The sequence below is a fragment of the Nomascus leucogenys genome, chromosome 20 (assembly GCF_006542625.1).
Source record: "Nomascus leucogenys isolate Asia chromosome 20, Asia_NLE_v1, whole genome shotgun sequence".
Classification (NCBI taxonomy): Eukaryota; Metazoa; Chordata; class Mammalia; order Primates; family Hylobatidae; genus Nomascus; species Nomascus leucogenys.
Genome location: NC_044400.1, coordinates 61,404,338 through 61,428,341, shown reverse-complemented (window position 1 = coordinate 61,428,341; position 24,004 = coordinate 61,404,338). Strand labels below are relative to the sequence as shown.

The following is a 24,004-nucleotide window of genomic DNA, read 5'->3' as shown; positions in this document are numbered from 1 at the left end:
TTAATCTTCACAATAACACTATACGGTATTTTACAAATGAAGAAGCAGAACTGAAGGGGTTGAGTTGTTTGCCCAACGGCAGTGGTAAGTCAGATTTCAATCCCAGGTCTGCAGGATTCCAAAGCCTGGCCTCTTCAGACTATACGATGCTGGAGCTCAGAAAAAAACTACCTTTGTGCCATCATAGAGCTTGAGGGAATTGGAAAAATCCATGCTACTACAATGCACATCAAACATACTTTTCAGAACATACAGAACGAGCTTAGCAATGGCAAAGTTTCTATTGCTGCCGGCTAGGCAGGGAGATAACGAGAGAGGAAGCATTCTTCTTAGAAATATTTCAAGGAGGCTCCAGTTCAATTTGGAAATACCATCCAATCCTCCCTCTTTACCAGTGATGAATCGTAGATCTAAAGGCCCCTCTAGGTAGCTTATTTTAAACTCTAGATGTTTTGAGAGACTAGAAACACCCTGGCCTTCATCACTGAAGAAAATAAGTCAAATCAACTCAACACTTCAATCCGTCTTGACTGTTTTTATCAGCCAACATTTGAACAAATGACTTGCCACGTTCTGTATTTTCATCCCTAGCCTGCTATCTCTCTAACAGTCAGCTGCCTCTCCACTGCTTCCCACTATCTATTTAGCTTCTGGAGTGAATTATAGCATATTCCCTGTGAACAATGCACATCACCTGCATCAATTACTCTAGGAAGACATCCCTTCGTTGGACAGAAGAAAAAAAATCCCTGTATTTGGTATTTGTTTCCTTCTTTATACCAACCCAAAGTGCATATAGATATCTAATGATGAGGACTAGATTTATATGTTAATTCCATGAGAAATGTTACAAATAAATTTAATATAATTATGTCATATGCACAAGACCTCTGTCACTTTCCTTCCTCAAAGAATTTAAAGGCTTACAAGGCACACATTAGATGGGGAACAACATGCAAATAAACAAAATTAAAATTGGAAAGGAAATTAAGATGTCCATTTTAGCATTATTTATAATATTGAAAAATTAAAAATTAAATGTTTGGCTATAATGTAATGACTAAATATAATGGTACTATTCACTCAGCAAAATACTGTGCAACCATTAAAGTATGTTAATAAATTATTTTTAATCTTGTGAGTCACAGCAGAACATGAATTTATATATTAATTGAGAAAAGTAGAATTTGGAAGTTTATATATATATAAATAAATATATATATATAAATTCAACTATAAGAAATTAGACATGCTGAGACAAAATACTGGAAGGCAAATCATTTCGTTGGTAATAGTGGTTATTCCTGGATGACAGGCTGATACATGATTTTAATTTTTTTTCTCAATACCTTTTTATATTTACCACATTTTACCCCTTGAGTCTGTACAGCTTTTATAACAGGAAAATTTAATATTATGTATGCTTCAGTTTCCTTATCTGTAAAATGGGGATGATAATAATAATATACACCTCCTAGGTTAGTTCTAGTAATTAAATGGAAAATGCTTTCAAAGCTCCTGGCACAGTGTCTGGCATATGGAAGGACTCAACAAATAACAGGTGTTTCTTTTCTTTTTTTTTTTTTTTTAAAGAAAGCATAGTGTGATTTAGTAAGTGAAATTTAATTTTCTTCTCTCTAGCTGTAGTTCATAGAAAATGATGATATTTCTAAGTGTCTGTGAAATAATAAGAAAAAATGAGACTTGCATATTCTGTTCCATAAAACAATGATGGCAATGCTATGGTTCGTGAAAGGATTCAGGGTAGGCCTGGAAGGCAAAATCAGGTTACAAACACACACACACACACACACACACGAATCATAAACACATGTAGACACATACAATATCTGCATACATACACACATGTAGACACATGATAGCCACACACATCTGCACAACACATGCACACACAAAGCACAATACCACACACATACATGTTTAATATTCACACAACACACAAAGACACACACTATCCACAGAGATACACACAATACATGCACTCACAAAATATAAAGCTGCATGCACACACAACACACATACAGAAATCATGAACACATGTGGAAACACACAATATCCATATACATACCTACCACAATTTTCAGCACCTTAGTAGATAGTACAAAGAATTTACTTCTGTCCTTTCTTGCCAAAACCTAGGCCCCTTTCTTCTGAAACTGTCTTAGACATTTTTCTTAAAAATCTGTATTCAAACATTCCCTTTAGTAAAATAAAGTGATGGTTCAACTCAAGGTGCCTACGGATTATGTTTGCTCCCATCTTGAGCTCTACATTATGGATTCCTCATTCCACGTACAATAAAATCCATACCTAGGTCTGCATAGTTAGACTTGAAAAATTGCTTGCGTCCACAAAAGTACAGCTCGAAGTCAGTTTCATTCGACCTGCGCAAAGTGTATCCATTTTCAAGAGCAGCAAAAGCATCACAGGTATAACGGTAGGTAATGAAACCATAGCTGTCTCTGCAACGGACAAAGAAAAGTTCAAAGCTGGTTAAGAAGTATTAGCATATGGGACTGTAACCCTTTCTACTTTGTGAGACTTCTCCAGTGCCAGTGTCTGAGCCACTGCATCCATTTATCAGTGTGATTGTCCTGTCAAGCAGCTAAATACTTATTTCTGGGACAGGAAATCTCAACTAGAAAGATTAATAAATAGGGATGAAAGAAAATAAATAAGGTTCTGAACTCAACATGTCATCTGTCAAAGCACTTACATTGGCAACTCCCATCCCAGTAATCTTATGGCTATAATTTTTTACATACGTCAGCTTCTAAACAAGAAATAATCTTCAAGATTCTCACCCATCATCCCGCAGATTTACTGTGCACTCCTCAATTTCACCAAAAACTTCAAAACGGTCCCTCAGTTCTGTCCGTGTTGTGTCAGGTCTGATTTTACCGACATAAATCACACGGCGCTCTTCCTATGAGGGGAAGGAAGGAGAGAGTTCTGGAGATGGGAAAAAAGCTAACCCTCAGCCGGGCACAGTGGCTCACACCTGTAATCTCAGCACTTTGGGAGGCCGAGGCAGGTGGATCATGAGGTCAGGAGTTCAAGACCAGCCTGGCCAAGATGGTGAAACCCCCATCTCTACTAAAAATACAAAAATCGGCCAGGCATGGTGGTGGGCACCTGTAATCTCAGCTACTCAGGAGGCTGAGGCAGAGAATTGCTTGAACCCAGGAGGCAGAGGTTGCAGTGAGCCGAGATTGTGCCACTGCACTTCAGCATGGGCGACAGAGCGAGACTCCATCTCAAAAAAAAAAAAAAAAAAGCTAACCCTCTAGAAACATTCATAAATGTACAGTCATGCATAAGAAACCCCACCGAGCATGGCAATTAGAGCAAAACATACACTACAATGGAAGGAAAGACTACATTTGGACCAAGTATTAATTCCCATTTCTTCAGTATCAATCTCTTCTTGCTCACATAGATTCTTCTCTTCACCTCTACTCTTCTCTACCTTTCCTATCTGTCTCTGTTCTACTCTCAGATGAACTTGATGTGTTAGAAAAGAAATCCTGTATAGTGCATTCCTTTTTCAAATCATGGAACAATACCTATTAAATATTTGAACATTTGTGACTTGATTATGAATCAAAATTGTTATGAAACTGACCTAGCTTACAAAACTATTACATTTCTCATTAACTCAGAATTCTAATACTGAGATGAACAAATACTGACGTCCTCAAAAGAGTGGTTCTTAAACTCTGCTATAAATAAAAATTACTTGGGGTGCTAATTAAAAATGCAAATGATTGGGCTTTATCTAGTTGTACTAAAAAAAAATGTAAGATAAGGTTCTACAACCTTCATTTTTAAGAAGCACACCCCAGCTATTTTGATGCAGGTGGTCCAAAGACAATAATTTAAGAAATACAGTCTTAAAATGTAGGCCATTTTAAGCCATGAGTCTCCGAAGAATAAGAGCTAAATAAAAGAGGCTATAAATTTCACTTTGCCAATAAATCTAGTCTTATTTTAGGAACAGACTAGAGGGGTGTGGCCTAATTTTCACAAGTGGAGTCAATATCATCATAATCTGAAAGTCATCAGTAATTTATAACCTACAAAATACAGGAATAATATTTTATAGCCTGAGGATAAATTCTTTTTTTAAAGCACAGCAATGCATTCTTAGTGTAAGAAGCAATCCTATACCTCTTGTTCCAAGAAGATAAGGCCAAAAGTTATGATGTCTCTCAAAGTTTTAAGAACGTAAGGAGTTAATATAAAGAATGTGCTCACCAACTAGTTTGATGTATACTAAGGACAAACAATGATAAAATGAATTTAAGGTTGCAGAGATTTAAGTTAGGTTGAAGCAAAGACTAGAAGCAGAGAACTGAGGTACAGACTTAGCTTGCCCAAGAGTTTTCTTTGGATGTACTGAGAGTCCCTGGTCTGGGGTGATGAAAAGAGTAATTTGGGCTGAAAGCAAAAAGATGCCCTTTCTTATTTACTGAATGGTTTTCCTTTGCTTAAGCCCAGTATTTGGCCAAGAATCTGGTAAGGAGTAGGCACCCCACAAGCATTTGTGAAATGTAACTGAACAATTTGCAGACCCTGTATCTTCCTGGATGATAAGCTAACCAATGTCTGATCTTATTCTACCATATTTAACATTCTTGCCTCTATTTTTTATTAGGAAAGTAAATTCATCTCAGCCTCAGGTGCAAATAATCAACTATCTACTTGACATCTCAGCTTGCTTGTGCCTGAGGAACCTCACACTACACCAACCTTACCAAAGCCCAACCCTCCAGCCTTGCCCTCTCCCCATTTGGTTCTTTCCCAATGTTCTTGTATTAGTGAAATGAACACCATCTAGCTAGTTATTTAGGACAGAAATTTAAGTACCTCCCTTTACTCCTTTCTCTTGGTCCTCTCCACATGTCTAACCACTCAAGTCCTATTAATTTGTATCTCCTAAATCTCTCTGTAATCTATTTTCTTTATTCCGCTTGTCCTAAGCCAAGCCTCCAGCTTCTTTCTGGACTAGTGTAACAAACAATCTCTTAACTTGGATCTGTGTCCATGTTTATTCTTCTCCAATCTATTCTTCCATTGTTGTTAGGATAGTCTTTGCTAAGAAAACAGGAATCCAATGATGTCCATTAACTTCTAAAATATTCCAATGGCTTCTCATAACTTTTAATGAAAAACCTAAATCATTAACAAGACCTACAAGGCCCTGTATGGTCTGGGCCTGTTGTCATCATGGGCTTTATCGCTTATATCGCATTCTTTCTGTGACTCTTTTCCAGCCACACTGAGCTTCTATTAGTCTAGTATATACTGTGCACCTTCCTTCCCAAAGCCTTTGCACATGCTCTTTCCCTGCTACTGGGACACCCTATTCACACTGCACCACTCCCAAGCCTCTCACATACACACACTGTCTACAACAACCTTAAGCTCAACAATCACATTTTTTCTGAGACTTGCAATTAGGTCAGAATTCCTATTAGTTGCTCTTATGGAAAACTCTCCTTTCCAGTTATAATTAATAGTTTATCCACTGTTTAATGTCCACCTGCCCAGGATAATAAAAGCTTCATGACAGTAGAGACCGTATCTGTTCTATTCACTACTGTATTTTAAACAAAGCATCAAAACATAACAGACTGTCAATGAATATCTGTTGTAAAATCAATCAGTTACTAATCAATCATCTTGAACACTTATCCCATTCCCTTCATTACATCAAAGATGCCTAAGAGTGGTCCTTCTTCTCTGAGACTCTCCAACACAAAGGAGAAGGAAAGTTAGATTTGGTGTTTTATCACAGGAAAAAAAAAAAAAAAAAAAAAAAAAAACCATGCTCAGGTAGCTCAGTTGAGTGAAGAAACAAAGATTTCCATAATTTGTTTTTACAGATTTAAGTGTAAGAAGTAGCTACATGTTTGCAGGAATCTCATTCATAAATATCACCTCTGAAAATCAAAGGTAGTTGGTAAAACAGAACTCTACGAACAATAGCTATTGAGACTAAATAAATGACCAGATGAAGCAGAGTAACCAGTGCAGGCTGCCTGATGCCCTTCCATGCAGATTGTATGTCTCAACTGAAGGCTGTGATTGTGCCACTTCACAGCACCAAGTACATCCTGGCAGTCAGAAAGTAGAAATGGATGAAGAGGCACATCCTAGACCATCGATGCACACTTGAGCAAGGGAATCATAACACCACATCCCATTCTATTTACACAGCCAGCTCTAGTCAAACAGCCAAATGTGATGGGACTGTTATCTAAACTTAAATTTCCTGGCGCCTGCTTTCACGGGTGTTAAGGAATTTTTTTTAGTGAGACTTTTAGAAAAGTTACTACTGTATAGAGAGGAGGGGGAAATGCAGAAGTGAGAGAAAGAAATTGAGACATTGCAAAGAAATTGCTCAACTACCATTATGGGAATAAACACAGCCTATGTATTCAAGGAAATTTGAAGTTAAAGCGAAAATCGACCATATGTATGCCCATATGCAGACATACTGGGACAGTCTCTGAATTGCAGCTTTATATGAAGTTGTATGCAGCAACGATCCCATACAAAATATAAACCAGAGGACCTTTAATAATGGATACTGATACATTCTACAGTAAAAAGAAGATATAACCTAGAGGGGAGAAACAGGAAACCGAAGGGGTTTTCCACAATTACTTGAATTACCTATTTTTCTACCATCTCTTTTTATGAAACACAGGAATGGGGCCATGCCTCACTACCTTACAAAGATCAGAGATTGAATACATGTTGAAATGCTTATTTGAGAAAATTATTGAAGTGCTTGATTTTCCTACTGCTAAAAATGAAAATAAAAGGCATCCAAATGCCTAGAAAGCAAAGACAAAAATCTTTCTAAGATTGGCCAAATGTCTAGCAAGGAACTGATTCTTTTAAACATGTTGCAGTTGTATTAGACAGATGAATAGATTTCATATCTTTAAAAAACCTTAACATTTGCAGCCAATTTTTCAAGACATTAATTTCTAAACAGGAGATGAAAGGAAAAGAAATCAAAATGCTTAATAACATTTTCAACTTCTTAAAGGCTTGGAGGAACTCTAAACCTTTGGAAACAGCTCCTTGAAAAATGATTTTCGGACCAGTTTTCACTATTGAGGAGGATGGAACATTTATCAAATAACTTTTAGCTTCAGTTTTCACAAAAGCTAGTAAGCTGATGGGGTGGATAATAAAATTGAAGACTTACATTGCATTAACATCTATAGTAAATCCTCATTATACCAAAACATGGGGGATAAAGAAAGAAACAAAAAACTGACTGAATTAACTGACTTCACATTACTAAAATCTTTATCAAAAAGAGTCTGGAGCTTCCCAGTTACTGGAGGAAAACAAACAGTGGTTGTTTCTCATCAAATAAACTACTCCTGATAAAGGGGTTTGACTAAGAAAAGACAGAAGGTAGTAGAGAGATGAACATTTGTTGAATTCTTATCTATGCCAAGCATTTAATGCTTTTAATGGGTGATCTCTCTAAAATGTCCTTTAAGCTAGGTAACAAGGAAGAGCTTGATATAATGTAGATTTCAGCTCTCTATGTTTGCAAGTCAGAATAATGTAAAAATCTTTTTTTCTATGCTAAGGAAACTACATATCAAATTTGGCAGTGAAATACTGGTGTTCATTCCTAGATTAACTGTAACCTGACTGCCTCAAAAATTGCAAAGATATTATAAATACCATTGAGTGTATGGTGTATTCCAACTAAAAGAAAAGGTGAGTGGAGGCCAGGCGCGGTGGCTCACGCTTGTAATCCCAGCACTTTGGGAGGCCGAGGCGGGCGGATCACGAGGTCAGGAGATCGAGACCACGGTGAAACCCCGTCTCTACTAAAAATACAGAAAAAATTAGCCGGGCGTGGTGGCAGGTGCCTGTCGTCCCAGCTACTCGGAGAGGCTGAGGCAGGAGAATGGCGTAAACCCGGGAGGCGGAGCTTGCAGTGAGCCGAGATCGCGCCACTGCACTCCAGCCTGGGCGACAGAGCGAGACTCTGTCTCAAAAAAAAAAAAAAAAAAAAAAAAAGAAAAGGTGAGTAGAGTGGAGAGTCATGGAAAGGTACAGATAGAAAGAAATACAAAGATTCTAAAAAATGCTAAAAGTGTTTTTCTTTCTTGCCGTTAATATTGATTATCTAACCTAATTCAGTAGGTAGTCAATAAATGCCTACTACTAGGAAGTGTTCTTAGAGAAAAAACAAAATTGTAGCATTAAATTTTTCCAAAGTGTCCCCCATTCAAGTACCGTGTGCTACTATCCCTGCTTAGTGTCTAAGGCTGGTTAATGTGAATAAGTCCAGGTTAGTCTACTTAAAAGGTAAGATGCAAATAAATGCTAACATGCAAGTAAACATACTGGTAAGTCAGAAAACATGAAAATTATAGAATAAGAGTATGCATAGCTACTTTTTAAAAAAGCTTCACTGAAGTATAATTGATATATCAAAAAATTGTACCTATTAAACATATACATTTTGATGGGTTTAGACATATGCCTATATCCTTGATACCATCATCACAATCATGGTACTATATGTATTCATCACCTCCAAAATTTCCTTGTGTTCTTTTGTGTTTTTTTCTTGTGTGTGTGTGTGTGTGTATGTGTGTGTGTGTGTGAATAACATGAAATCTATCTCTCAACATTTTAAAGTGTACAATAGCATAGTTAACTATAGGTACTATGTTGTATAGCAGATCTCTATAATTTATTCATCTTTCCATAAAACTGAATATTTCTAAATATTGAACTTAGAGTCACAATATAACATATACTCACTCACATAAAATATCTCTTTAAAGAGGCTTGAATAGAAAGCTATTTCATTTTCTCCAAAAAAGAATAACTCTGGGCACTTTGGGAGGCCGAGGTGGGCAGATCACGAGGTCAGGAGATCGAGACCAGCCTGGCCAACACGGTGAAACCCCGTCTCTACTAAAAATATAAAAAATTAGCCATGCGTGGTGGTAGGCACCTGTAGTCCCAGCTACTCAGGAGGCTGAGGCAGAAGAATGGCGTGAACCCAGGAGGCGGAGCTTGCAGTGAGCCAAGATCGTGCCACTGCATTCCAGCCTGGGCAACAGAGCAAGACTCCATCTCAAATAAAAAAAAAAAAACTCTGAGTAATTGCACAGTGTTTTTCATTTCATTTGGAAGAAGTTTATAATTATCAGCAGTAATACACTGTCCCTGGCTTCTGAGCTGGACACTGACCAACAGAGAAGTAAAGTAGTCATTGCCACCCGAGCAGATTTGGTTTTGGTTTTAAGTGCTGAGCCGTATCACAATGTCTAGATTTGCCCTTTAAATTAACATCCTATTATCATGTTTTCTGGCAGAAAACTGTAAAGATTGCAAATGGAGTTGGACTTAGAACTCCACAAGAAATTAGAGCAGTGACAGTTTAGACATTAAGTACTAAACTCTGGCTTGCAGAGTCCCAATATAACCTGAATTGTTTCAAGCTTACGAGTCTGAGAAAGGCAGAAAGTGAATTGCTTTTTGAGAAAGAGTCTGGATGGAAATTACAGGAAAGTGTCAACTGAAACAATGGTAACATTCGACCACAATATATGGTTTTGCATTGGTAATTACTAATTATTAGTGTTCTCTTTGCTTTTGGATTTGGTTCACTCAACTTGGGCTGAATTAGGATTTTAGAAACATAAGCAATGAAAAGTTTACAGATCTCCTAAAACACCTCCTACTTATGGAACTCAAAATAGAAGTAATGCAGACAAAGGTTAAAAAGATGACTTTAATTTTGTAAAATAACAATTATTGAATTTCTAAGGGTTTTTTTTTTCATTGCCTTTTGGAGTCTCTGTTTTTCTGGTTCCCTAAATATATGATTGCTTTGATTAATGAAAAACCCAACACTGCCCCCAAGATACCTTATATGTAATTTGCTTCTTACTCATTACTTTAAGGTTGTTTCAAACATTGAAAGAATATCACCTACCTGACCAACTGAAGTCTGGACTGTCCTTGTTCCCTTAGCTCTTCTATGTATGAATTTTCAAGCTAATTTTTTCAAATCCGTTAAAAATCATTGCATGTATCCCTGCACTCAAGTCCATAGAAATATACTTTGGGGATGCATTATGGTACTAGAAAGCTAACTATCTGGAGGAAGGGAATCAATAAAAAAAAAAAAAACTCCTGTGGGTAAACTCATTAAATAGTTCCACGATGCCTTCAAGATAGCTTTCAAAATCTTTAGCATGAATTATAGGACCCTTTAGGCTGTCTTCCACCATTCCCTCTAGACTTATTTCTTGCTTCTCTTGTGTCTCAGTGTTCCAATTAAATGACTAGTAGTTTCTCAATATACCTTATTCTTTTTTAGAGACTTAGTATAAGCTATAGCCTCCGTCTAAAACAGCAATGTCCAGTAATAATATAATGCAGTATATGTCATGTAAAATTTTCTAAGAGCCACATTTTAAAAAGTAAAAATATGAAAAACTCAATGTTAATAATATATTGTATTGGGCTCAACATGTCCAAACTATTATATCAATTTGTGATTGACATAAAAAGATTAATGAAATATTTTACACTATTTTCTTATACTAAGTCTTCTAAATCCAATCACACAGTGCATCTTAATATGGCCCAATCAAATTAACCATGTGGCTAAAGGCTACCATATTGGATGCTGCAGGTGGAGAAAACCTTTGTCCTTTCTCCCTTTAGGATTTGGAATCAGTCTTACCCTGTCTGAGGATGTTCTCCTTCATACATAGATCTGGATGCCCCCAATATGCCACCACAACAGTGCCACAGATGCACCCCTTATAATAGCACTTATCACACGGGATTGCCTGTTTGTGTATCTTTATCTGCCAGTAGAGTTGAAGCTCCTTGGATACAGGGACCATGTCTTTCTTAATTTTATATCCCAACCAAATGGCAAATATTTATTACGGAAAGAGCTATGAATTTTCACTCATGTTCAATAGAAATAGCATGTAATTGTCTAAATGGAAATTGGTTAAACAGTAAGTTCCAAATCTTTATTAAGCACTTATCACTTACAGTTCACTCTGTTGGTAAACAATCTCTATGTTCTAGGTTTCCTTCAATCTACTTTTCAAAAACAAAAGCGAACTTTAAAGCCAAAATTCTCACAAATGGCTAGTTAATGTAAAGTGATTTAATAAGAACCAAGTTGACACTTGTATTACAAGTGCTCTTTGGAGGAGAACTGATACAGATTACTTTCATCTAAGAATTAACAGAGGAACTAGTCAACATTTGTAACACAAAGGGACAACAGGGTAGCATCTGCTTCCAAGCTGAGGCTGGTGACCCTCAGGGTGCTTTTGTCTCATCTAGACCAATGACACTACTTTCTCTATCTGTAAAGGGCCAAACTAGCAACAAAAAAGACACCTCCCTTCCTTTCTTTATTAGTATCTGGCACTTAATCATCTTTAGAAGGCATAAAATAAACACATCATGTATTTACATACTTTTGATTAAAATATTAATCTGGCTTTAGTTATAACTGTGTTGTGTCTTGGCCATATAAGCAAATTTATGATGAAACTGTTAATCTTTCTCTTTAATGTCCTATTTTCGGGGGAAAAATGAAGGATTTTATAAAATATAAATTTGCAAACACCAAAATAATCATTTTCCTACATGTTTGCTCAGCATGATTTTCTTTTGCAATGATTATAATGTGCCATATTAAAAGGCTTTGTAAATTATATGTCACTATATAAATGTGAGTTATTATAATTATTGAATAGGCCATTAATTAAATACAGAGATATTAGAAAAATTAAATTTTAATTTTCATTAGTCTTCGTAAGTGTTAACTAATGACACTTTGGCAAATCTTAATATCACTGCTCATTTGGAAGTTGAGAAAAATGAGGCAAATTGTTGTAATTTGCAAAATGCCTTTGATTCAGTCTTAGGTAGATTCAAAGTTAAATGGCAGCAAACCCTCCAAAACTTTGGCCTAAGTGTTCAATTACTTCTCACTTCTTTCTCCTTAAGTGCCTGTGTTGAACAAATCTCTCATTTAACCTTTTTTCTCCAGCTGGTAACTGTTGGCCAATGCTTGATTTTGATTCCATTAGTCAGCTCTTTTATATAGCTTTTGCAGAATTGTGTTGATGTTAGTGTTTTTTTTAAAGATAACACATAAATCTAACCTTTACAGTCAAAAATCATTTCCCTAAGCCTTGGCTAGCTTAGATGCAAGATATGTCAAAAGCTGATCTTCACTGAGCTAACTCTGAGTGGCTAGCACAGACAGGCAGCAGCTGCACTGAATAAAAGCAGTGCTATAGCTCATTGATTAGTCATGGCTCCCTAGAGCACCATGTCAGAAAAGACCGTAAGGCTCTGAGGGGGCTCAATGGGAAAGAGTTCCATTATCGATTAGGAATGTCTGCCACGGGCATGGGCTGGATTTTTACAACTGGACTGACTTATTTTTGCCATCCAAAGTCTAGGTTGATAAACAGCGGTAGGGAGTTGGGGTAAAGCCTAACCACTAGTCAGCAGCTGCTGAAAATGAGGACTGATCTTCAGACAGCAAACAAATATAATGTGGATCTTTACACAGAAGGGTCAGCACTGTCTATATGTCAAGTGAATATAATACCCCCTGGTAAGTCGTGCTGAAATCCATAAAATGTCATCGAAAAGTAGTTCATAAGAAATGTGGGTGTGTCAATTACCCAGTTAGATAGCGACCATCACACAGAAGAAATAACTTTTTTTTTTTTTTTTTTTTTTTTTTTTGAGACAGAGTCTCACTCTGTCACCCAGGCTGGAGTTCAGTGGTGCAGTCTCAGCTCATTGCAACCTCCACCTCCCTGGTTCAAGCAATTCTCCTGCCTCAGCCTCCTGAGTAGCTAGGATTACAGGCATGCACCACCATGCCTGGCTAATTTTTGTATTTTTAGTAGAGACAGCATTTCCTGTCTCCTGTGTTGTTTCCTGTTTCCTATGTTGGCCAGGCTGGTCTCAAACTTCTGGCCTTAAGTGATCCACCCGCCTTGGCCTCCCAAAGTGCTGGGATTACAGGCATGAGCCATCGTGCCCAGCCAGAAATGATGACTTTCTTAGCAACTCTTCCTCCCCTGCCTCCTTTAAATCCAACTTGAACTCAGTCTCTTCATGGACAATTTAAGTCTCCTGCCGGCCAAAAAGACAAAAACTGAAACGAGATAGCAATCCCTCCTCATTTTCCACTCAAAGAGAGAAGTAACAGGAAACAGAAAGAAAAACTCATCCTGTGATCAGAAAGAACCAATATCCGACTGAAAAAAAAATCTCTACTCCCTCCATTTTTCAAAACAGAAGGTGAAAACAGTAATGAACTTCAGAATGAAACTGTGAGTGAGAAATATACTGACTTAAACATTTTGTTTTCCAATAAGTTAGGTAAACGGGGACCGAAGACTTATGGATATTTTAAAGCCAGAAGGCTGAAAATGGCCTGTTCTAACAAACTAACAAAGACTTAGCTTTTGTTTATTGTCTAATTTATCACCAAAAAAAGCACACAGAAAAAGAAGAAACCCTACTTTAAAATAAAAGTGAGCTCCAGGCCACTTACAATTGCCTTCTGCCTCTGCCTCTCCCTTTGCTTGGCCCTCTCAGACTCTCGCTTCTCATACTCTCTGCGATATTCTTCCCTCTTCAGCCTCTCGTGCTGATATTCCTCGTAGCTGTCATACCTGGGAAACATAACTTCATCACTAAGTCAACCACCTCAATTTGCATGAGCAAAATGAATAATAATATGGGGAGGGGTATAGGGTTTTGGAGAACATCTTGTCATCTCAAGGAGGGGATAAAGGGAGCCAAACGAAAATGACATGCCTCATTACCTGGGCCGACGGCTGTAGGGCGATCTTGAACGTGATCTCACATACAAGGGAGAATTTCGGTGCGTGCGGTGTCTGTAGTGGCTTGACTCATAGTAATAGCAGGATCTGCGACAGAGGAGAAAAACAAAAAGGGCGTTTGCAACTGCCACTTAACCCAAGTTTATCAGCACTGTGGAGCATCCTCTGGGACACTGTATTACAGAGACTGGCTTTTTCTTCCCAGCTACTAGTGAGATTTCCCAGTGACAGTTTGTGATCATCTAGTCAGCTTAGAGGGCTGGGAGTGATGTGCTGTCTCTCAGCGTCTCTTATTGATGTTAACACTGAGCACCAGGTCTGGTACGCTGTCAGCTTTATCTTGCATGGGTCTCCGCTATCCTGGCACAGGGCAGCTCTCCAGGTAATGGAAAAAGTTAGATGAGCAAGTTTCTTAACAAATTGCTCTCTCTGATAGGACTGGCTCAAGGCACTGTGCTCAGAGCTGACAGATTTAAGAGAACATGGAGAGAGATGTGAGTGTAACAACATTCTCGTTAGTTCCAGCAGCGCCAGAATTGCAGTGGTCGGGCAAGAATGGCTGCAGATTTCAAATTTTTATTTGTATTTTATTTTTTTTACTTCTTAGGAACACCTTTTGTGTTATTAGGGTTTTGCCAAGGTTTACCTTGAAGAGGATCTACTGCCTGGGGACCTTGATCTTGACCTGGAATATGGTGATCGGGAACATGACCTGTGTCGAGAAAAGGACCTTGAACGAGAGCGCATCCTTTGGGGTCTTTGAGAAAATAAGGATTTGGGTGGTGAAACGGAATCTCTACATGGAGAGTTAAAAGAAGAGCAAGAAGGAGACACATTGAACAATGAATAGGATTGCGTGCCATCCCAAGGGTAGCTCACTTTATCACTTTCATCTTCGCTGTCATCAAACAGGCCATCCATGGCTAGTCCTGAATTTATAAACATAGGTAGTTTGGAGAATTGTTCATTACTGAAATCACTGTCCCTCAGTTCACTGGTCTTGTCTGCTTCGTCGTCAAAAACAGCTTGACTGGGATGACCGAAGTGCTTGTTCAGCTCGGCTCGGATTTCCTGGTCTTGGAGCTGTTTTCTTGTGCTGCAAGGAGAGACCTGCTTGCTTGCCTCCAAAGTCTCTCTCAGGTAGCACTGGTCTGAATCTGTAGAAGAACAAATCTGCCCCTGCCAATCAGAGGAGACATCTTTATTTTCTAGTTGTCTAGAGTCTTGGAGCTCCTGTGATATATTAATGAGTATTTCCGTTTTGGAATTAATTGACTGGCAATAGTCATGGTCACCAAACAGCCGTAGACTGGGCCGCTTGGTCTTCCTTTCCTCATGTCCACCAGTGAGCACTGAGGACTTGCTGAGTTGTGCATACAACTCGGATTGCTCCGGCCCTTTCTTGGTGGAGTTATTGCCTTGTGTACCAGAAGACTCACTGTACCTGGGCTTCTTTGATGGTGGTGGCACCACAGTCTTGCAAGAGGACTTCAGCTTTGGAGAAGCCCTAAAAGGGTTATCTTGGTTGGCTTTATGAGGAGGAGTGGTGGGTGGAGTTAGGCCTAAGGCAAAAATTAGAAAAAAAAAAAAAGGGGGGGAGAGAAAGAGAAAACAGACAGAGATAATGTTCTTAAATGCCAAGACACATGTTTGTAATTTTTCCAAGATTTCAGACAAGGATTCAAACTGAGTGAAGAAGAAGGAAACTAATTTCATGACAAGGCCTGAAAAACTGACTCATCCTCTAAGCCTCTATCACCAAGAAAAGATGGATCTACAGTGCTGAGCAGGAGGCAGAGCTGTGATCTTTTGTATTTCAAACACCAACGCTAACAAATCCTGCTTCCCAGAAAACATGAACTCATCACCCCTGGCCTGCACGGAACTAGGCATTATTACCAAAGCTTGCATTTTCAAGGGGATTGTATGGGCTGCTTTATGGAAAATTAACAAAGTGAGACTGAGGAATCACAGAATAGCCTTAGTAGCATTTGTCTGCAAAGAACATTGCAGAGGATGCAAGCAGCTCAGGGGTCTTTGTCCAATCAAGAGAATCTACCCTTGGAGCCAAGGAATTAAGCAACTTAAAAGAAAAAAAAAAGATGGGATGACAGGAAATACGGGGCAATGGTGAGAGTGACGTAAGCAACTTCAAAGTAAGTTCAGTGAAATACGACAGCCAAATGCAGGGACCTAGAGCAGCTCTACAACTTAATGGCAGTGATTCTTTGTCTCCACAGTTCATTAGCCTAGTAAACCATGGCTAATGTAGGTATAATACATTCTTGTAAGCATAACTAATACATTCTGTCTAAAATATGGTCCTGCAACAGAAACCTAAGTGAACAGTAGCACTAAATATCGCAGTGCCAGCCGACCATTTTATATAGAGCACAACATAACGGAGGGTTATGAGACTGAGGGATTGAAACTCAGCCAAACTTCAGCAGCTAACTAATTAAATAAATAAAAAGGAAGAAAGGAACAGCCATCAGTTGTTGCTCCTTCTGCTTTTTTATAGGAGGGCAGAACATTTCATCAGAAACCACTGTGGGAGAGTTCGTGAAGTGTAGTAATTTCCTCTGCTGAGTTTCCCCCCGAATAAGCCCTACTCATCCCTTTGTGCCGAGGAAGAACCATTGTCAAGTGGCTCCAGAGTCCAAGGAACTTTGAAGAAGGGCAGGCTGGAGTTCAAATGACTTTATGCTTACAAGGGAGCATTTTAGTTTACAATACATTTTCTATTTAAGAGGCGGGGTGAATACAATTCAGCAAAAAGAACTTCGAGTCTGCTAACAAGCCTGGGGTTAGACTTAAGGCAAGTTTCAAGGAAAAAATTGCGCTACCTTACTGGAAAAAAAATAAACACAGACACACACACACACACACACACACACACACACACACACACACACACATATACCAAGAGCCAAGTAGGTCACAGAAAGCCACATGAAATTTTGATATGAACAGGAAGATGCTGCCTCACTCTCCTACTTTATAATAAAGAAATGGAAAGAATGAATGTTTTCTCTAAAGTGAAATATTTTACACAAATATTTGGCAATTTTTATTATTCAAAGCTAATTCTCCCTGAGAGAAGAAAAGGTATAGAAATGCAAGGTGGTTTGACTTCGGAGTTCTAACTCAGAAAAGTTCAGAAAGATAGAGAAATGCAAACACAAAGCGAATGGTACACTGTACTCCATTCATGGTACACCTGAGTCTCCAAAAGGCTTCCCTTTGTTAACAGCTGCTCTTGGATGGCTCTTTACCCCTCTCTTTGCTATAGCAAAGGGAGTGACTTACATGACTGAATGAAACATCTGTGCCACTGAGGCACACTCAACTCTTGTTCCTCTCTCATAGATGAGTATGTCTTTTACTCAATCTAAGAAATTCCTATTTGGTCAATCTTTTCTTTTCTCTCCGTTTTCACTTGTTTTATTTACCAATTGCACTGCCTTATTCATGCATACTGATTTCTTCTACATGCTACCTTCAATTACCACTTGCAATTCCCAGCAAGAAAAAAAAAAAAAAGCACACTCTCAAATATTCCTCCTAGGAGCCTAAGATACTTAAAGAAATAATGACGAATAATCTCTCTTTGCTGAGTAAATACCAATCAAATATATCCAATGACATAGCCCTTGAATTGGAGGAAATGGCATTCAACATCCTCACATCCACCTCCATAAATCTTTGCATGATCACCCCAAGCTAGGGTAATTTTTACTTCTTTAGTAATTTACTGTCAGGATCCCTCTCTTGATACCAATCAAATATTACTATACATTTTTGCTTATCTCTTTTTGAATGTGAATTATGTCTTGTCTTTCCAAATCAATTATAAGCGCTTTGCAGGATGTTGCTTGGGCACATTTGTTGCATTATTATTTTGTACTAATTTTATTTTTTCTAGATTCTCCTTTAGTCATGAGTCTCACATTTCAGCAGCCCAAGAATCACTTGGGAAACTGGGTAAACATTTTTAATGAGATGCTTCAGAGGCCACATCTGGAGAACCCCAGCCCTAGAGTGTCTGCTGCACGCCCCTTTGTACTCTCAGGTACACATATCTTGACAGATATTTTAGATTTATAAAAAGAAACCTTAAACTTCAGGAACGCCAAATTAGGCCACTATTAAAGAGAGACTGGTTCTAAAAATAGCTCAGGTATCTAGGGATTTCAAATATAGAAATCCTTCTGAGTCTTGAAAATTTGAAACACTTGTCCTAGTACCTAAGCTCATTATCGCTTAAATAACTGGTTCTCAAGTTGCTCTGGGGAGTGGTGACACCTTGATTGTACTTTCTTTGAGTTAAAAACAAAGCCTTTTACCTCTGTCACACATTAGACAGCCTGTGGCCATTGAACAGACATTCGTTGAACACCTACTATGTGCTGGATATGACACCAGATACTGCTATTTCAGGGACTCAGCCTCCAGGGACTTCAAATCGATTTTAATAGAAAGGCGCTTCTTTAAAATTTGACATGAGTATATTTTTCTGCATATATGCTTAAAATTGATGGAAACACCCAGAGACCATCAAATATGCCCTGTGAGTAAAAATATCAGGGCTGTAAATTTCTGCTGGCACCATTTGTTGAAACAAATAGGTAATACTTGCTTATTGAATGGAAGATATTTCAAGATTAGTGAGTAGATGGAGAGAAAAAAATAATTTGGTTAATTCCCTAAACCCTTCATTGTTTACTGAAACCTCTCTAACCAGAGAATATCTCAAAGCAAGATTGAGAAATCTCACGGATGACAAGATTTCCTATCACCAAGTGCCTCCCTAATGGAAAGCCTATCTCCAGATACAGTTGAGACCCAAAGCCAAACAAAACAAAACAAAGGTGCAAGGAGTACGTTTCTTTCTTTTAACACAGTGTTAAACTTTTCAGAGCTGCTGATGAGACAGGCAACCCCTTGCTGCCTCTGAACTAGTTGTTATTTCTCTAGCCTCACCTCCGCTACCCAAAACTTTCCCCCTGAAGTAAGAGGGAGGTCGGTGCTCAATCCCTTGATGCCACTACCTTTGCTCATCTTCCCACTAATCTCTGGACTCTCGATTTCATGCCACAAGCCCAAATCAACAGTGCTAATGCCTCCCATAACCTCTGGATTATTTCCTGCGTGTTGATTTTCTGGGGAATGTGTACATTTTGGTGTTGACAGTACAAGGTATATTCCCTGCTCTCTCTTAAACTTAGCAGGTTTTGACAGATTTATGTGAGGACAGATGGCCATTACAGGCTGAAGGCTGACAAGAGGCAGTTCCAAGCATTGTTAACACACTTGCACAAACTCTCAGCAGTGCAGCTCGGTGCAGAATGTAATTCAGACTATAGCTTTTTTATTGCCGCCTATTTTCTTTTGTCAAAAGAGCCTGCTGTGCAGAGCAACAAATGGCTGCTATTACCCAGAATGTAATGGGTGTCAGACAAATCACATAACACAAACAATCAAGAGTATGTAGGTCATATTTCAACAGAGCACAACCTTAGCAATATTTATGATTACTGCATTGAAATGTGCTCCATAATAAACAAGCACCTCTACATCACTCACACTTACGCACTTCTGCACAGCAAATCTGGGAGAAGTGGTACATACTCTACAGTCATCTTTTTAAACAGCCCTTTTATTTAAAAAAAAAAAGGCAAAGACAAGTTTTGTTTTGTTTTTCATTATTGCTATGAAAGGATTTTCTTGGAGGAGTTTTCTTTTGGGTTTGTTTGTTTAATTGAATGACTCTGATAAATGGTGAGTCCCTGGCTCTGTTTCTTGTGATGTGCTATTCACCAATGACATCTTTTTTTTTTTTTTTTAGTAGCTTATAACATTTTGCAGAATCTACTGCAAAATCTGCAACTTACTTTCAAGTTTATTTAACAGTGGGATTTTGCATATGTTGCATGCCAATTCAGGTATTTAAGAAAAAAAAAATCAGGAGATGAGTTTCTAAGTTGCTTAAAAACACACCAAAATAGGAAGACTGAGCAAAGAGAGGTGTGTGACTTGTCCTACTCACATATTTCAGGCCTCATGAATTTAGAGTGGGTGTCAAGAGTGCAGAGGGAAAGCTGATATTCACTGAGTACCAACCGTTACCTCTACAGCAGTTGTTAAAATATTCAGTTGATAAAAGCTGCTCTAGTGTTCTCTCCTTCTGCACCTACTTCCCCAGGACTCACTGGAGCTCCACAAGACCCAGCAACTGAAGTGTTCACACTTGGCATAGAAGATTCTCCAACAGACCCCGCTGGTCCTCTGGCTGGCCACAGTCCATTTGGGAGTGGCCTGCCTTCAGTACATTTTAAGTATTTCTCCTATCACCCCTGGTTACTGGGGAACAAACTGGCCTTGGAAAAAAGCTTCAGAACATTCCTATGACATATGCCTAATTCCCCAACTCTTGCTCATGGAAGATGAAGATATCATTAATTGACCCCTGTGTAAATTCCCCACAGAGCTGGGATAGGGGATGAGTAAGGGGAACCTGGCATTTCAGGTGGCTATTGCCAAACCCCAAAGCTGATGTGGGAGAGAAAATTCCTTTGCCATCCTTGGCTTACAAGAAATAGGATGGTACCATTTCCAGAAAAGAAAAATTAGGAATAAAGGAATTGTCATTATAGACACTGGGTCAAAAAGAATGAAATTGAAAATAGAAAATGAAGAATATGGTTGAAATATGGAAGAAATCTCTGACAGTAAGAGCCGCCAAGCGTTGGAATGGGCTGTAAAAAGAATTTGTTGGGTCTTCCTTTCTTAGATTCTTGAAGCACAGGAATAGATTATGTGGCCTGTCAAAATCACCTTCCAGTTCTCTGATGCTATGGTTTTCCTTTTAAAACTACCGACAACTACCCATATTTTATTTTGATCCACTTTCCCAAAGATACGTCACATGCACAAGGAGTATGTATGCCAAAAGGCTACAGCTGTTTGTCAATATTTATGCTGTTTGTCAGTACATTTTTCCAGCAAAATGAACTTTTAAATTGAGAGTCCAAAAAGGCAATGTAAAATTCAACATAAAAGTGGTAGTTACAAATTGGTTAATGAGTATTTTGTTGTTATTTTTATTGTGAGTCTACTAAAGTACATTTTGAATGACTGCTGATTAAAGCCTAGAGAAAAAATTAAGTAAAAAATAAATAACATCAAATCACATGTCCCCTCTGATGAAAATAATGTGGAAAAACATATATCAATGGAGAAAAAAATTATGAAGGCCTACTTGTTTTAGGGTGATGACATCTGATTATATTTTTTGCTCTTCTCATTTTCTTTATCAGTTATAATATAGTTCTACTGCTGTTACAATGTTTACAGTAATAACAAATAAAAACTATATATACATATACATAAAATTTTGGGGTCAGTCACTTTAGTCCCTACCCAAATTCCTTCGTGTCTGTGGTTAAAACCGTCACCTTGTTGAGCTGATATTGCTTTGCCATTCCCATTTCAGAAACAAAAAAGTGTAGCACTCTGAAAATCTCCATATGCAATAGATTTAAATGCCTTCTGCCAAAAGAGCATTCTCTTTTCTCTCATCTTGCTTTACTAACAGCTATTTTGAAATCAAATTAGTTTTTACACCTGTAAAAGAGAAGAGTTTTTTTTTTTATCAGCCAAAATGAGCTAGTTTAGGACAATCACAAAGAAGTCAGACCAGCTGGCAATACCTAATAAAGCAAACTTCCTATCTCATCCCTCCTGTTTCCCAAAGACACTGCAGATGGGGCAGAGGCATTATTCTGGAGGTCTTAGAATTTTGTTGACTCTTTATATTTCCACTTAAACACTTGGAAAATTTCACCAAAATTTGTGAGAGTAAGGAAAAAGAAGACACCAGAAGGCCTGAGCCAAAGCTTGGGTCACTTCTGCTGCTGCAATCGAACCGATTAAGCCTGTAGACCAAGGATCAACAAACTACCAATATAAATGCTGTTTCTACCCTTGCCACCCACCTGCTGCACCTATGGCAGACATCACTAATTGATCATGACATTCCCCGTGAGCACAGACTTGGCCTTAGAATCTTTCTCAACACAATGCTCCTGGCAGATAGTACCAATCAATGACACTTGGCAAGTGCAATGAAGCCTATTTAACATAACATATATCAATTACGATCTTTAAAATTCAGACTTCAGGAAAGAGACATAATTTCTCTTCAGGCAGACCTGCTTTGAACCCAGGGTCCATTATATAGCTTGTGTCAGTGTATAAATCTTTCCTCAACAATGAAATGAGCAGAAAGTAAGGAAGATACTGTATGTAAAGTGCCTATTTAGGGAGTGCCTAATTGCCAGAAATTGTGGTCATAGAAGTAGCTGTTGCTGAGAGAATCTCAAATCAGTGAGTGTTCTACCTGGATTTGGTGAATTCCATTCCTACACCAAAAGCAGTATTTGTTCAATTTGATGTGAAAATAGTGGAGGGTGGGGGAGGCACAGAAGAATAACAAATAACTTCATATATGAGATTGCCAAAGAGGATACACAGCAAGTAAAAGAGAGAAGTGAAGACAGTCAAAAGTTGAAAAGAATCAAGGTACAACGACCACTGCAAATGAAGTTAACTCAGAATTAGTAATTAAATATCTAATATTTATTGAGTACTTATATAACAAGGGGCACTCATGTTTTATCTCATTTAATCCTAACATTGACCCAGTGAGATGTAGGTATTGTTACCATCTTCGTATCATGCATAAGAATCCTAGTCTTTCAGAGGTTAAGTAAATGGACCAAGGCCACACACTAGATGGGAGGTCATTCAGAATTTAAACTTGGGTTTGCCCAACATCCAAGCCAAGGTTTTGTAAACTTCGCCAAGCTATGCCATCTGCTCTTTAAAATCTCGATATACTACTTTTAATTGAAGCTTTGCTGCTTATAAACTGTTTTACTTCAGATCAAACCACATAAAATTCCATTTTTGTGTGTCAAAAATGATTGCATACTGGCAATTTTATTTTTCAACCTATATTTTAGTCTTTTGAGTAGACAATTTTATCAGTAGTTGTAAATATGACTTTGAAATGGAGGAAACTGAGGTGTAGAAGAGATCAAGGATGTAGAAAAGAGTCTTAGCAATCAAAAGATCCAGGAGGGAAAGTGTGCATGCCATCTTGTAGCTCCTTATTGATTTCACAGTCCTTGCCAAATTCATTGTCATCTGAGCATCCCTTTGGTTTCCTGCTTTCTTGCTTCTGCTCCATCAACATCTTCTCTCCATTCCACCCCTATGCTTCAAAATCTGTGCATTTTTTTTGTTATTGTTTTCCCTGAAGGCTCTCCAAGTCAGGTTAGCCTATGGAGAGTTCCATTTCCTCCACATTCCTTTCCATGGATCATCTCTGTCATTCACTAGGATGATAGTATTGCCTAAATATTTCTGTCAGTCCTTTAACTGCCTTTATCATTTAAAAAAAATCTTTTGGCCAATCAATGTCTTTAAACTTGAAGCTAGGCTACAGTGTTTTCCCTTTGATAACTCTTTTTCTCCCTTTGTGATTCTTTCTAGGTACAATTAGTGTTTGTCACAATCTTCAAACACTACTAAGCGACCAATTTTGCTGAAGATTTTTAGAGGAGATGACAATTGTAGACATTATATGTTGCATTGCATTTCAAGCCCAGAATATCTCTAGAGAAAAAACAAATCTCCCTCAGTCTCCTCTTTACATTATTCTCCAGGAAGATTCCAAACTTTACCTTCTAGCCTCATTCAGCATCTTTCAAGACCTCATCTCCTTGCTTTCCAAAGCTCTAAATCCCTTCTCCTACATAATGCAATTGGGCTTTACTTCAGCTTCCCCAATTTATATCTGTACAGCTATTACAATCACACTCAACAAACTAAAAACTGCTTTCTGGGCCTACCTTTGTTAGAAGGTGGTGGAACATATCCAATAAATAATTTGCTTTCATGCTACTTATCAATGTGTCTCAGTACCCCAACAGACTAAATAGTTAATGTGCATTGTACTGGTGATTGAAATTATGTAAGATGGTAAAATCTCCTGTAAATGAATG

The 24,004-nt window shown here is 38.2% G+C and overlaps 1 protein-coding gene across 4 annotated transcripts in view; it reads right to left on the bottom strand.

The window, feature by feature from the left end:
• Positions 1-24,004, bottom strand: part of PPARGC1A (PPARG coactivator 1 alpha) — a 300,453-nt gene that overhangs the window by 6,936 nt on the left and 269,513 nt on the right. For all 4 annotated transcript variants that reach the window (XM_030800949.1, XM_030800951.1, XM_030800950.1 and 1 more), the window contains 5 exons: positions 14,581-15,496; positions 13,917-14,021; positions 13,643-13,763; positions 2,826-2,947; positions 2,332-2,483 (listed from right to left, as the gene is read on the bottom strand). In XM_030800949.1, the coding sequence (XP_030656809.1) occupies positions 2,332-2,483; positions 2,826-2,947; positions 13,643-13,763; positions 13,917-14,021; positions 14,581-15,496 (1,416 nt within the window). The remainder of the gene's footprint in view (positions 1-2,331; positions 2,484-2,825; positions 2,948-13,642; positions 13,764-13,916; positions 14,022-14,580; positions 15,497-24,004) is intronic.